This window comes from Perca flavescens, chromosome 3 (assembly GCF_004354835.1).
Source record: "Perca flavescens isolate YP-PL-M2 chromosome 3, PFLA_1.0, whole genome shotgun sequence".
Taxonomy (NCBI): domain Eukaryota; kingdom Metazoa; phylum Chordata; class Actinopteri; order Perciformes; family Percidae; genus Perca; species Perca flavescens.
The window spans coordinates 9,078,242-9,094,039 of NC_041333.1; the positions used below are offsets into that span (position 1 = coordinate 9,078,242).

Genomic DNA, 15,798 nt, shown 5'->3' on the forward strand with positions numbered 1-15,798 from the left:
GGGCTGGCTAGTCCACACAGCATTCTGCGATGGGAGAAAAACATGCTCTAGTTTATTGGCATTTCTTTAAAACAATCGTAATCGTCTTGGACGGTGCTAAGCGCTGGACCGAGCCACAGGATGGGGCCTCGTGAAGGAACTTGTTTTTGTACGTTCAAAAGTTGTGTTAGTCGTGCAACAGAAAACTCCGATTGGACAGATAGTCTAGCTAGCTGTCTGGATTTACCCTGCAGAGATCTGAGGAACAGTTGACCATAGTCCTCAGAAATCCACCGGAGTTTAGCCAACACAAAGGAAGAGGAAGGTAGCGGACATCCGGTGGAATTTCCGGCGGCACCGGAGCAATCCTGGAAGTGGAACGTCGTGAATATAGACTACCTGTTATCACACAAAATAATGTAGTTGTCTAGCGATAGCAGTTGAAACAATTTTTTTTGCAGTATTCTCACTTTGATGATCCTATCTTCTTGATGTGCTATAACTGTGTATTGTAACAAAACAGAGAAATTCTTTTTGTCAAAGTCAAATTCTTAAAAAACGAAAAAAAAGTTTCAAAGTTTAAACACATTTTCCAGGTGAAAGTATAGGGGTCTAGGCCAATGGTGTGTCCAAAAAAATTCTAATGTCTTAAAAACATTTGTGTGCTGTCACTAGAGTAAGCACACGTCTTAAGCTGAATCTGATGGCAGAAACAACTTTGGACTCTTTGTCATCTTGGTCATTACTCTTATCTGGTAGTTGTCTAAATCTACCTTTTGTTTTCTGTTTGCGCAATGCATTAAAGTAATTAGCTTTAACTACTACTTTTACTTTTTATATTTAAGGGTAATTTTAGTCCACTCTATGGGGGATGACAAAACTACAAAATGATTTAACTGACACCCTAACCCTACACATACCATGATCACCAAATGCATTGTTAGGTTGGAATGAAAACCAACATACTGTTAGCCCTGTATGGCCCAACTTTATTTTGTAAATCCCCTCTCTTATGGAGTGCTCTGAATACTTCGATAAGTCTGTACTTAGTTTTCACTTCTGACTTCCATCTCTCCAGGTTTTGAGGTGATTCAGGTTGTGGCCACAGATATTGACCAGCCTGATACTGACAACTCATATATCCGCTACCGTATTATCAGCCAGGAGCCAAGGTTGCCCAGTGACCTCATGTTTGTCATCAACCCAGTCACAGGAATCATCAGAGTCAATGCCAGTGGGCTAGACAGAGAGGTGAGACTTCTAAAACAAATTGCACTTGTCTTTGCATGCTTTCACCCTATTGAAATGAAAAAGATAAAACTTCTGTTTTCATTAGTGTACTGTGTCCGTCTCTGTGCGGCGTGCTGAGAGACACTGGTAGAGTGGAGGAAAGTCTCAGAGATAAGAGCAGACGTAGTCACATTGCTCGTGAAGCCACATCTGTAAAATGATTTGAATGAAATGTTGTTTTTTCTGGCAACTGGCTGATTGTATATGGCCCGAAGTACAGTATGTTGTTCTTTGTGTTGTTTCAGCGAGTTACAGTACAGTGAATGAAAAAAAAAGAACAGATTATAATTCAGTCCTATTATTTAATAACAGCAACCAAATTAAATTGTATAACATGTATTAATAGGTTCCATAAACTGTAGGAAGTGGATATTAAATCTGTAAAGGTTTTAAAAGCTTCCCTCTTTACTCTCCCTGAGCTGTTCCACCGTTTTATGTCCTCTCTCTCTCTGAACTCCCCTCAGTCTGCTCTTATAAGCTCGGTGACACAGGTAGGCCACTCCCACCCCAGCCCGGCGGCCAATAAAAAAACCGCTGCATTGTGACGTGACTCCTTTATCCATGATTGTTCTGTCTATGGCAGTGGTTCTCAACTTTTTTTGGGCCAGCACCCCCATATCTATTATCCAGGTCTCTTACCCCCTTCCCTCCCCCCCATCAAATAAGATGTAGGCTAATTTCCCTGAATATTAATGATTAGGCCTGAGTATTGTTATGATAATTATTATTGTTGTTATTAGGCCTATTATTGTTGTTAATAATAATAATAATGTATACTTTGTTAATCCCACAAGGCAAGACAGAGAGGTGAGACTTCTAAAACAAATTGCACTTGTCTTTGCATGCTTTCACCCTATTGAAATGAAAAAGATAAAACTTCTGTTTTCATTAGTGTACTGTGTCCATCTCTGTGCGGCGTCCTGAGAGACACTGGTAGAGTGGAGGAAAGTCTATGACAAATATTCAACGGCTATGTTCATAGACTTATTAAAGATACATTATGTTAATGTTTAATAAAGACGTTAAAGTTCACAACAAGACTGATTCATAACGCTGCAGTACGGAGTTTATATAAGATGATACTCTGATGTCCGATTCCCATGAAGGAAGCACGGAGCTGCAGCACATGAAGCTGAAAGAAGCTAAGTTTCCATCCACTTGTCAATCGAATTATCTGAAGTTCGGTAAAAAAACTCATGCGAATAAAGCTGGTGAAAGTGTGTTTCCATCCAACGGCTTTAAAGCGAATAAAAACCTTTGCATAATGACGTCACATGCTGTTCTGCGATTAAATTGGTATATCGAATTGATTTGAGACATTTTAAGGTGTTTCTATTCATTTTCGCACTGAATCGCACAACATTCAAGCAAACATTTGTGAACAAAGTTTTGCTAGACAAAAGTAGTTGTTGTGGTTAATATTAGAAGCCGAGGAAGCTCCGATGGGCCTTTGGCCGAGGATCTGATCCAGCTCATCAAAAAGGTGGAACTTGCCTTTTATTTTCCCTCCGGCACCGCTGCGAGACAACTCTTTTTTTTGAGACATGTATCGCTGTTAGAGCGGCTTTCTTTTTACTCCGGGGGACGTCCCACGGCTTGTCGTAACCTTTGTTGGTCATTTCCTTCGCGATTTCCTGATAAATTATGGCATTTCTTACATTTTTGGTATCTAAAATAGCCGTTATATTTTGCTCGTAAATTAAAATTCAAAAAGTCTCTTGTCTCCTTGTTCGTCCACTTACATCTGTCTTTGTTGACACCTGTCATGTGTGCAAACAGAGCGGAAATTAACTAAAACTTCTTCTTCTTCGCTTTGTGGCGGGTTGCAACCATAAAATGACCTAAAACTTAATTGCAATTCATTAATTTATTCGGCAAATAACGTTTCCATCAGCGTTTATGGCATAAGCCATGTATTGATCAAGATAAAATCCGATGAGACCGAATGTATTTCCTTTGATTCGATATCCATGAAATTCAGTCGAATTTTACTGTTTCCATAAGGCATTTTTTATTCGATATCACTTTATTCGGAAAAAAACGTGTGGATGGAAACATAGCTACTAACACTAAAGAGAAGAAGATACCACTGTTTTTTTGCAAATAGTTTAAAGTGTAAACTCGTATTGTTGTATATCTTTGGTGTAAACTTGCCTTAAAACAAACCCCGCCCAAGGTACCACCCCCATTGAGAAACACTGGTCTATGGTCTCAAGTCCGAGATGCTTAAGATGGTTTTGTGTCAGGGTTATCCGTTCAGCACTGCTTGCAGGTTTCCTCTGTTTTGCATTAACAAAGAGCACATGTAATTGCCTACTGGTTAGAGCAACAGAAACTGCAATGGATCTCAGTGAATGTACACCTAACGAATTCCCCCTGATGGAGTAGAAGGCAGGGTCTGTTACTTTTATACACTGTACATTTAGAGTTTGGACCGCTGAATACATATTAAATGTCATTGTTTTATTTATTACACACTTGAATAACAGTTAGAATATTTTATATGAATTGACATTCCAAGAGGAAGGTAACTAGTACCACAATAAGTACTTCCATAACCACATTCACAGCACATTTGCTTCTGTTCATAGCTGAAGGCAATTTCTAAAGCAAAAGGACTTGAGAAGGTGTCATCATGTAACATCACATCAGCCGAGGCTAGGGGGAATGACATTAGTTTTGCAGCTATATTCAGTTTCTTAAAGTGCCCATATTATGAAAAAAACACTTTTTCTGGGATTTGGGGTGTTCTTTTGTGTTTCTGGTGCTTCCACACACATACAAACTTTGAAAAAAATCCATCCATGCTGTTTTGAGTGAGATCTGGTTTCTGAATGTGTCCTGCCTTCAGTCTCCTAGTGAGCTGTTCAAAATCGGCTCGGACTGTGACGTCACAGTCCGAAATGAGCTGGCTAACCACAACCGTTAGCTCGTAGCGTTAGCGTTAGCATGTTAATGCTAACGCTAACGCTAGCATGCTACGTCGTTCTCAATAGCAAAGCACTGCTACAACACACACAAGTTCACCATAATCTACAAAAGAACTACTTACATGTGTGCCCTCATTTAGAAGTCTCCCAGCTAATCCTGCCTTGTAACTGACCAAAGTTGGAGAAACAGGCTCTCTTTGACTGTCTCTAGAGTTAGCTAGCTGACATGATCTACATCTGAGCTACTGAGCATGTGCCAGTGCAATCAAAGATAGTACAGAAGAAGAAGATGAAAAGAGGTCTCACTCTGTAGCTAAAACAGAAACCAGGTGAAAAGAGGATCTGCAGCAGTGAGAGAGAGCTGTGCAGTACAACAAAAATATGGTGTTTTTTGATAATTAAACCATGTAAACCTATTCTGGTACAACCTTAAAATACAGTTATGAACCTGAAAATGAGCATAATATGGGCGCTTTAAAGGATTCTGCTCCAACTGAGTCTGTAAAATGACCTCCACATGTTTAAGCCTTCCAGTTGATTAGTTAAACTGTTTCTTTACTAACAGAAATACCCCACGTATACTCTGGTGGTACAAGCAGCAGACATGAGGGGAGAAGGATTGACTGGAGAAGCAAAAGTAATCCTTACTGTCACAGATATCAACGACAATGCTCCGGTCTTTACTGAGGCTTCGGTAAGTACAACATACTTTTGACTAGAAATTCAATATTGGCTAAACATTCTCTAGAAGAGAAGTTCTCCAATCATAGCTTAGCAACCATATTGAGGCACAGCAGATCTGTCAAGCTTCAGAGATCTCGCTATGCTGAAGCAGTGTCCATGGGGCTGAAATAAGAACTATAGTCAATGTTGTTGTCATTTCTTTTTTTTTTCAAGTGGACGTATTATGCTTTTCCATATTTTCTTTCATATCTACGATGTTGTAATGTCAGATTTTCATGTTAAACATGGCCAAATAATAATGAGGTAAATGTAAGCAAAATCACAGTGAGCTAAAACAGTTCTGAACGCTCCAGTTTCAACAGGTTTTCTACTCTCAGATAGGTGTCACAAAACAATTAGTTGACCTTCTATGATTGGTCATCTACTCCAGTCAGGCAAGACTGGAGTGTTTTTTTTTTTTTTTTTAGCTATTGCCGTGTTAACATTGTCTAAACACAGTGATTCTTCGTTCCATTACAATCCAACGTTACAGTAGGCTAACGATTACAACCTTAATCGTTAGCCTACTGCTAACGATTAAGTAGCTGCATGCTAATGCCAGATAGCTGTAATCTTTGTGGCCAATGCTGTTCATTTCTCTCCAATTTCGGGTCACATTACTGCTGGGACATGTCCGATTGTGTAGTATAAGAAGCCTCTTTTCATAGTACAAAGTCCTGCTATATACTCTGTTGCAGTCAGTGAAGGACTGGGAACAAAAAAAGCCCTGGCATTTCCACCCACCAGCGACCCACCGGGGGGGTCGCAGATAGAACTTTTGATGCACGGAAAGAACACGCACTATTCATAGCCCCAGTGATGGTGAACGTAAACTCCTGTGCTATAAACAACTGCACCAAAACATACACATATATATAAAAAAAAAATGAATTAATCATCAGAGCCAGCCGCTCCATAATATTCTGAAGTAGCCAAACTTACTGTACCTACACTCCCTCCTGCAGCATTGGTCTCCATCACTGTTGCTTCTGGTAATCCACATTCACCCCCACAGCAGGCTTGTTGTTCTGTGTTGGTTAGTTCCATAGATTCTTTATCCATGTCTATCTCTTCATCCTCCTCTTGCTCGTTTTGTTCTTCCTCTTCCTCATATTCCTCACTGTCCTGTCTTCCTGCCTGGTGTGCTGGCTCAGATGTGTCGCTAACATGCTGGCAGTATTAGCTCTAATGCTAGCTGAAGCTGCACTTGATTTTAAAAACAAATCAGTCAGTTGTGCTCGCTTATATTTCTCTCTCTTTTTCTCTGCCCCCCCTTGTGTCGCTTGATGCCTAGATACATTTTTTTGTCAACAGTATAGTTTCCAACTTCCAACCATAGCTTCCAACTTCAAATTTTCAACTTCCAACAACCACGCTGACGCAGACCATAGACAGTAAAGACGCAGATGCGCGGTCTACTTGATTCTGTCTTGAAATTCCCAGAGGGCATTGCTTCATTTTAACTTTTTCAAACAAATATTCAAATAAAAGAAATGCAGGTAGATTTTATATTTAAAACGATGCCATTTACGTTTTTGAACATCTGATCTGAATAAGTAATTTTGCTACAAAACAATACAGACTAATGTAAAAGTTCGTGACTGTAGAGGGTAACCATGACTGTGATATCGAGACACTCATATGTGGTATAACAACCCGTTATCATTTCAAACTCGTAAAGTAAGGACGTTTGGGCAGTGTCCTTGAGCGTCTGATGCAACGAAAAAGGCACTCTTCGTCGTATTTGTGTAAAGTACTGGGGAGAGCCGCAGTTGAATGACATTTAGCGAGTGGTATGTAACGGGAAATTGTTGTGTGCAGAGGTTGGTTGGGGTGGCGGATGAGTAAAAAACCAGACTTTCACTCAGGAGACTCGGGTTCGCGCCCAGCGTGTGGCGTTGTGTTGCCCGGCTTTTGAGGCGTCCTTTCCCGGTTGTTTTTCTCCCAAACCCAAGCTCCGCGTTTCGTTTCCCCGTCTCCGGCGTGTGTTTCTCGGCTTTTGAGGCATCCTTCCCGGTTGTTTTTCTCCTAAACCCAACCTCCGCGATTCCGTTATTGTCGCGCTTCACCCGCGGCCGTTTCCCGGCTTTTGAGGCGTCCTTTCCCCGTTTTTTTTCTCCTAAACCCAACCTCCGCGATTCCGTTATTGTCGCGCTTCACCCGCGGCCGTTTCCCGGCTTTTGAGGCGTCCTCCCCCGCTTGCTGGAGTCGCTTTAAGGGACGGCAATAGTGGCGACCAAGCACGTTTACATGAGACGCTAAAGGAGACTTTTAATGTCAATAAGAACGAGAAAGGCTCCTGACCGAACGTCCTTATTTTACGAGTTGGGTGTGAGAATGTGTTGGGTATAAATACTGATAAGATTACACTGTTCCTAGGTATGAAGGATTTGGACAAGTTTGGTAATCATTTGACCAAAGATCTTTATTACTGATGCTTGAAAGGGGGCCGAGAGAAATAGCTAGCTAGTCTCGTTTTGTTTGAAAATACTTAGAACGTCAACAAGAATAACGTCATCCAAAATCGCTTAGAGCACCTTTAAGAAGTGACTTTAAAGTTGACCATTCATAAACTGCTAGTTCATCTTCTTTTAACAACGCTAGTGATAAAAAATTCACACTAAAAAGACTGGATGTTGGAAGGAAGGTTTAGGCACTTTTTTGCTTAAAGTGAATGAGTGACCTATATTAAACAGAGAATGAACTCATTAAATCAGGGTAAAAAAAAATAAAAAATCATGTTGAACAAGCAACAACAGCAACATTCACAAACACAGTTTGTTTCACTTTTAACACATCCCTTGCATTCTCCCCAGTATGAGGCAGTGGTTGATGAAAAGAAAGTCGCTGCTCAGATCTTAACGATGTCAGTAACAGATGGTGACGAACCACATTCTCCAGACTGGAACGCCAAGTTCAGGATTGTCGATGGTGATCCTGGAGGACTTTTTACCGTCAGAACAGGAATTAACAGACAGGAAGGAATCATTTCTACTGCCAAGGTAGGATGTGGACAAATTATTTTCCATTAAGCCACAATATTAAAGTTGTGAGATATAAATGCGTTTTATTTAGTTTTTCAGCGACCTATTGTCAGTTTATGAGATAACAATCGCTGTATGTAGTGATGGTTCGGAGTAATTTCACCCTAGGGTCCTTTGCACCATGACCTCGAGCCAAACACCCCTCCAGAAGCTTTTTTCAGCTGGGTCTAACATTGGGAGAGTTAGCGTAGAGCAGCGTTATCAGCTGAATAGCTTAGCGCAGTGTATCTCGTAAATGACCCCACTAATAATGCCCGAAATGATACCAAACGTCTACAGTAGTACAAATAGGTTATGTACTCATAAAATGATGGATTGGAAAGTTTGTAAGTACACCAGAAGTTTATGTAAATAACACTTGCCTGTTGGCTTCTGCTCTCTGCTGTTGTTGTTGCTTCTGTAAGACGAGTGCTTAGGGCCGTCTACAAATTACAACACTGAAAAGAGATGCAACAAAAATATTTTTTTATTTAACTTTTTTTTTAACTAAGTGCTGTAGTATAACTAGCAGGAGACAAGTAATAACTGAGGTAAGTTTGGAGACATTACCTTATTTAATCATTAAATTAATAAATATTTCTGTTGTATCTCTTTTCGGTGTAGTAATTTGTAGACAGCCCCAAGCACTCGTCTAACTGCAGGTAGCAGCAGCAGCAACAGAGAGCAGAAGAGAGCAGGCAAGTGTTCATAAACTTCTGGTGTTGTTACAAACTTTCCAATCCATCGTTTTATGAGTGCATAGCCTATACGTACTAGTGTAGAAGTTTGGTATCATTTCGGGCATTATGAGTGGGGTCATTTACGAGATACAAACGTGGGTCCATTAGCCCCTGCGCTAATAAGGTATTCAGCTATTCAGCTGATAACGCTGCTCTACGCTAACTCTCCCAATGTTCGACACAGGTGAAAAAAGCTTCTGGGGGGGTGTTTGGCTCGAGGTCATGGTGCAAAGGACCCTAGGGTGAAATTACTCCGAACCATCACTTTAAGTTATGAGTGAGAATTTGAGTTTTAGTTTTACAGCAGTATGCTGTGTCTGATAAATTGCGCTGCTGTGCGTTTCCTTCCATCCAAACAGAGTCTTGACTTTGAGAAGAGCAGCACGCACACTTTGTTGGTTGCAGTGGTGAATGAGGTTCCTTTTGCTGTTCCACTTCCCACTGCCACTGCCACAGTGGTGGTGACTGTGCGGGACGTCAATGAAGTTCCAGTCTTTGATCCAGTAGAGATGCATGTGGTAAAACGGGAGGACCTTGCTGTTGACAGTGATGTGGTGCAGTACACCGCTTCTGACCCAGACAGACAGAAAATCACGTAAGATCAAACTGATGATTGACTACATGTAAACCGGAGCATTGAGAACTTTGTAAGTGTACAGACTGTTTATTAAAAATAATTTATGAAGACAGTACCGTTCACGTATACATGCGGGTGCCACGACGAACGCCGTGCAACCAGTAACCAGTAACATAGCTCAAGCACGGCGTTCGTTGTTCGACTGGTCATGACTGTTTTCCCAAGATGGCACCCGCCTTTATACATGAACGGTACTGTCATGTACACTATCTTTTTAATAAACTGTCTGTACACTTACAAAGTTCTCAATGCTTCGGATTACATGTAGGGACCCTCATTATGCTACCGTGGAAGTGTGGTGCTATTTTGAGCCTTGTTAGTGGTGTAGAAATAATTTTCTTTTTATTTTATCTGTGTCCCGACGATTAGCTTTATAAGCTAATAAGCGGTTTGCGATAAAACTGGTCACATTCAATTAGCAAGAAAAAATATCCCAGAGAACAATCGACTTGTTACACGTGTTATTAACCCCTAGGTTCATTTTGCGCCAGATTTGTCCTTTAATGTAATGTTAACACATTTAGCTAAATAGTTTATTTAAGGTGCTCTAAGCCATGTTGGGTGACGGCACTTGTTGTTGACGTTCGAAGTATTGTCAAACAAAACGGAGGCTAGCTCGCCCCTCCCTCCTCCTCATCCTGTCCCATCCCACTCGCTTCCGCGCACTAACCCTCCCACCCCCAACCCGAAATCCTTCTTGTCGGTTATTGGCTGCAGGGGCCCAACTACAATTTTGCTGGATACCTCCAAAGTATGGGCTTTTTTGGCAACCAAATTGTGACAATTGGCAACCTAATCATCACCCCTGGTTGATGGGATTTGAGTGGTGATTGGCTTTCCATCTCTGTCTGCACTATTTTCCCCAAAAAACGACACAGTGAATAGGTTGGTCAACAGAACTTCAAAACTTCAATAGATTTTTCATTAGTTTTTCCATATGAATAATATTAATAAATGAATCTGTTGGTATCAAGTGGCTCCCCCTACACTTCCACCTAACGTTAGACCTACCTGTTGCCTTCCCCTGTGTTTCCTGATCCACCATCCTCACACCTGAAAGAAATGAACTCACTGTTAAATATAGCAGCCTACATTCAATTCTAAAATCAGCCTAGCATCAGATAAGAGAACTATTGTGCAGTAAGGTTGTGCTGCTGTTGAAATTACATTCACATTTAGTATTTTAAATATACAGTATATGTATATATATATATATATATATATATATATATAAACATATATATATATTTTTTTAACATTTATTTATTTTTCTTCTTTTTATTTTATGTGCATGCTACCTTATATTTACCAGTTGTTATTTTACCTTAATACAACTGAGATATGTCATGCATGGGATTGGTACCACAGGGTTTAACCAAAATCTAAATCTAGCTATCCAACCCAGTCATTCGTTTGTGATGGCATCACGAAAAAGAAATCTATTAGATCGTGATACCATCACGATATTGTGAAGATTCACGTGATGGTTAGGAAGTTTTTTAAACTAATGTATTTCAATGGGAAGCATCTTTTGTGATCACAGCATGAATCTTTCTGCCAGTCGGGCTGCAGCAGAGAAGCTGTATACAGCTTTGATATTATTGGTATTTTTAGCCCAATAACCGCTATTTTAATCAACATTTATTCACCAGATGTATTTCTTTTAATGTTATTATTTTGGTCTATTTCGGCCAGGGAAGCTAGATTGACTTGTTGTTTATTGATATTTTTAAAACTATAATGCTACATCTAACAACATTTATTTAGATGTTATCATGGTATGCATTTCTTTATTTTAATAATATTATTTTGGTCTTATTACCGGGGAAATATTACAGTATGCTGTAAGACAGAACAGTAGGCTACGATATGAGCCGAGGTGGGCGCATTCAAAGCCGATATCCCACAATGCAATGCGGGCATTCATATCAGAGAATCAGACAGCGAGCAGCGGGTCTTTAACGCCAATATTGCTTCAATGTACATATTTAATCTGTGGTTTTGTCACCAGCAACAAAACGTTCAGTTTTGTTCAAGTATGTTATGCACCATAATAACGTTTTAAAGAATCTGTTCCGAATATTCCGGAAGTGACGTAGTAATTACCACTCTGCGTCTGTGAAAGTTTGCTGCACGCTGTATGTGAGAATTTATACAGTAAAAATACCAATAATGAAAAAATTGTGTTTTATGCTAAGCACTTTGATTGGCCATTCACAGAAAAATACTAGGCCTATATAAAAAAACTAAAGTTGAGTGTTTAGAACTACAGCCTAATTGGTTTTTACTTACTTTTTGGCTACTGTTGTGAAAAACAAAAAATAAACTATTTAGGCCTACAAAGAGAAGCATTTTTTATTTTATTTTCCATGCATCGTCAATTAAAAACCCAATTTTCTAATTTTGCGGTTGATGAATGTTAATAGCAAAGACTAAAGGGAAAAAACATGAGCATATTTATCTGTGGAACTTTGTTTGATTTAACATCACACTGCATTATTAGTTGTTTTAAATAAATGACTCTTTTAAATAACAATTTATGGTAGGCCTAACACATATTCAGAAGATGATCCTCATATCAATCACTGTGGTTACAGCTTGTAGCCATCTTAACCTTTGTAGCCTTTACTGAGAGACTACCTTTTCAAAATTAAGAAGGGACTAGTTTTAGGAAGTATTTTCAGGAAATTAAAAAGATAAGCTTGTTGCCAAGGTTTTTGTTAACAGAGATAGCTTTGTATGGGTATGTGTTGTAGTGGAAGATTTGAAACTGACCGGGAGAATGAATTAATGAATCTTTGTAAAATCGAAATAAAGAACAGAGCAGGACTCCAAGTTGGTTTTGTTCTTTATTGCTTGCAAGCAGGACGCTGGTTTCACAGACACCGAGTACAGAGTGGTAACGGGGAGGCTGTGGCTCAGTGGTAGAGCCTGCCAATTGGAAGGTTGGTGGTTCGATCCCTGTCCCTGCAGTCCCATGCAGAAGTGTCCTTGGGCAAGACACTGAACCCCGAGTTGCCCCCGATGCTGTGCATCGGAGTGTAAATGTGTGTGAGTGTTTATCTGATGAGCAGGTGGCACCTTGTACTGCAGCCTCGGCCACAGCGTTTGAATGTGTGTGAATGTGTTTGAATGGTGAATGGTTCCTGTACTATGTTAAAGCCCTTTGAGTAGTTAAGACATTAAGTCTTAACGACTTCTTTCACTGCCTGTTGAGTGCGGTGAAAGAAGCCTCAACAGGCACAGAGTAATGGGTATCATTTATACAGAAAGAAAGAATGCCTTAACCTTCACAGTCAGACAAGAGACAGAAGTTATGCTGAGTATCCCCCCCTTCCCATGAGCCCTCAAGGTGCCCTTCTGTGATACATTACATACACACATACATTACATACATTACATTAGTACTTTTTCATATTCTAATAAAATAGAGACCTGTGGTGCCATGCCAACAATCTCATTCAACCATTTTACAAACTGAGGAAAGGGTCTTGACATGGGTCAGAGGGTATCAGAGGTCATAAATGATGAACCAAACAATTGGCTCTGCTCCTATAGGCACCTTGATGTTCATATGGACAACACCTTTGGGTGGACGGCCCGTGTTCAAAGTGTGTGTTATCATTTAGAGCAGACACTCACGGTGAATCAGAGGGTTTATGTTATACAAGGCTGCATTACAGAGCATTTCAATAAAAACATCTAATTTAAAGCTTGCTTGCCAGGTGGCTGTCTCTCCAGGCCAGCACAGAGAATACGGTTCTGATCCATCTTTATTCTCCATGCCAAGTAGACAGAAGAAATAGGGTACCCCAATGTAAACTAAATATTTCTAAACTATAGCCCTAATTTGAATTTTAAATAATGTTGCTTGAGGCTGCATGGGTTTTGCAATAGCTTCATGATATGATGCATATAGGGTGGTGTGTAGGTTGCTCTTGTCACTGTTTGTGAAAGATGAGCAATGGATTGTGGCTGTGTGATGTGATTCTGTCTGGCTACATGTCACATCATGTTTTTTTTTTTAAATTGTAAGTATGTGTCCGCTGTATGATAAAACAATATGTTAAGTGTTCAAGGCAGATATGGGGACAGTATCGCTTGCATGTCCATGATATGTGACAATTAAAACATTGTCGTAGGACTATAGCGAACACATTGTTGGAAAGGTCTCAACCTGGAGAGTAACATATGTCAGTCTGAAGAGGATACATTTCTCCTGCTTTGAAATGTTGACTTCTGAACCTTGAACCCAGTACATGTTTGAAGGCTTGTCATTTAGCAACAGAAGGTGCAACACACATAGGACCAGCTGTTCTAGAAAGCTCTGGACCTCAGCTGTCCTGTAGATATGGTCTCCAAAGTTTACCCACTGTAAGCACTGTCAAATATGGTAGTAAGCTATTTTCACCTATTTAACAATTTTATTTTTGAAATCTGATGACACCAGTGTGTTCCCTATCCCAAAAAACCTCAGGGTGTATCCAAACATCTACACTACCAAATTCTACTTATATATACCAATATATTTAAAAACTACAACTCCCTATATAGATACGCCCCAGTTACAAAGCTAGTGTACTTGTAGTTCTTCCGGGGTGGGTTGGAGGACATGTTTGACTCCTGTGTTTCTGCTGTCTGCCGTGAATGGGCTTCATACCATTTCAGATCACCGCTGCCCGCCAGCCGACCAAGAAAACAGTACATGAAACTTTATTTTATAATTGTTATCTTCATTGTTTAAATCCTCAAATACATCGTTAGACAAAAACATCACTATATTATGTATTTGTATCTTTCCTATCCACCGAGCGGTAATTACTACGTCACTTCCAGAGTCTTCAGCTGATTTTTTTAAACGTTCTTACCTTACTGGAACCAAAATGATCAACGTGTTGTTAGTGGTGACAAAACCACTGATTATATATATATGTACATTGAAGCGATACTGGCGTTAAAGACCCGCTAATCGCTGTCCGATTCTCTGAAATGAATGCCCGCGTTGCATTGTGGGATATTGGCTTTGAATGCGTCCAGCTTGGCTCATATCTTAGCCTACTGTTCTGTCTTACAGCATACTGTAATATTTCACCACTAATAAGACTGAAAGAATATTATTAAAATAAAGAAATGAATACCATAAAGAAATGAATATACATGTTGTTAGATGTAGTGTTATAGTTTTTAAAATATCAATAAACAACGAAACAATCCAGCTTATAACCAAAATAATAACATTAAAAGAAATACATAGAAACCATGATTAGATCTAGTGAATAAATGTTGATTAAAACAGCGGTTATTGGGCTAAAAATACCAATAATAGTATGTATATAGATTGTCTGCTGCAGCCTGACTGGCAGAAAGATTCGTGCTGTGATCACAAAAAAAGATGCTTCCCATTGAAATACATTAGTTTAAACAACGTGACCCCATCACCTAAATCTTCACAATATCGTGATGGTATCATGATCTAATAGATTTATTTTCGTGATGCCATCACAAACTGACGTGAAACTGGGTTGAGAGAGAATATAACCAGGGGTTTCTGTCACTCAAATATGCAGATTTTGATGGATGACCTCGAGGTCAAGAGGTCACGACCTGTCAAAAAGTGATTGATGCCTTCCAGATGTGTGTGACTGGACTGTTCCGGAAGGTTCTAGAAGAAAGGCGTGTCCTGGAAATGACGTGTTAAATGATGCAATGCGTGAGATACAGGAAGTAGAAAGATGCTTCATTTAAATTATCCAATGAGCGAGATACAAACAGGAAATACGCGGATGCGTTTGAAATGAGCCTGTAAGAGAAGAGGGGTGTAACGCTAAGTTCAAGCATAAAAAGGGTTTCTTCCCGCTTGAAAGAAAGGGTTTTTATTCTACACACCATGAATGTAAGTTTGAGTAACGCTGCGGCAGAGATGGCTGATGAAGAAGCATCCGCTCCATTGAGTCCATACCAAGAAGGTACCTCCAGCCGGTGGGCTTCTTTGCTGATCTGTGAGACTCCGATAACAATGTTCCAAGATTCTGTTACGACACCCGGAGCTCCAAAGAAATGCGTAGTGTATCTGTGCCGTAGCCAGATGCCCCCGTCGGAATTTCTGCATGAGGAATGGTCTCTACAAGCGAGTGGCATGTGTGGGGCCTGGGGGTACGTCTTCAAGTATGAAGAAGGTGAACTTTGCTTTTATCAGTTGAAGGAAGGGGAGATGCTGACTCCTTCTACCGTCATGGTGAAAATGAGCTTTGACGACTGGAGGGTGATGAAGACGATCCTACAATTTGCTACTGATCAGAGCAACTCCGAGAACTCGACTCCCGCTACCCAAGATAAAGAGACTCAGACTGTTTTGGTAGAATGTAAGTAGGAGGAAGTGGCGGTGAACATCGGTTCCAGCGCTGAAGACAATCCCGAGGCGGAGCGTCCTAGAATGGATAATTACCCCAGTGATAGCGACCTGGCTGAGATGAACA

General features: G+C 40.2%; 1 protein-coding gene across 1 annotated transcript in view; it reads left to right on the top strand.

Annotated features, from left to right (window-relative positions):
- The window catches only part of LOC114552230 (B-cadherin), a 56,865-nt gene that overhangs the window by 17,859 nt on the left and 23,208 nt on the right, over window positions 1-15,798 (top strand). The window contains exons 10-13 of the mRNA XM_028572880.1: window positions 1,058-1,230; window positions 4,765-4,893; window positions 7,739-7,924; window positions 9,045-9,280. Of these exons, the coding sequence (XP_028428681.1) occupies window positions 1,058-1,230; window positions 4,765-4,893; window positions 7,739-7,924; window positions 9,045-9,280 (724 nt within the window). The remainder of the gene's footprint in view (window positions 1-1,057; window positions 1,231-4,764; window positions 4,894-7,738; window positions 7,925-9,044; window positions 9,281-15,798) is intronic.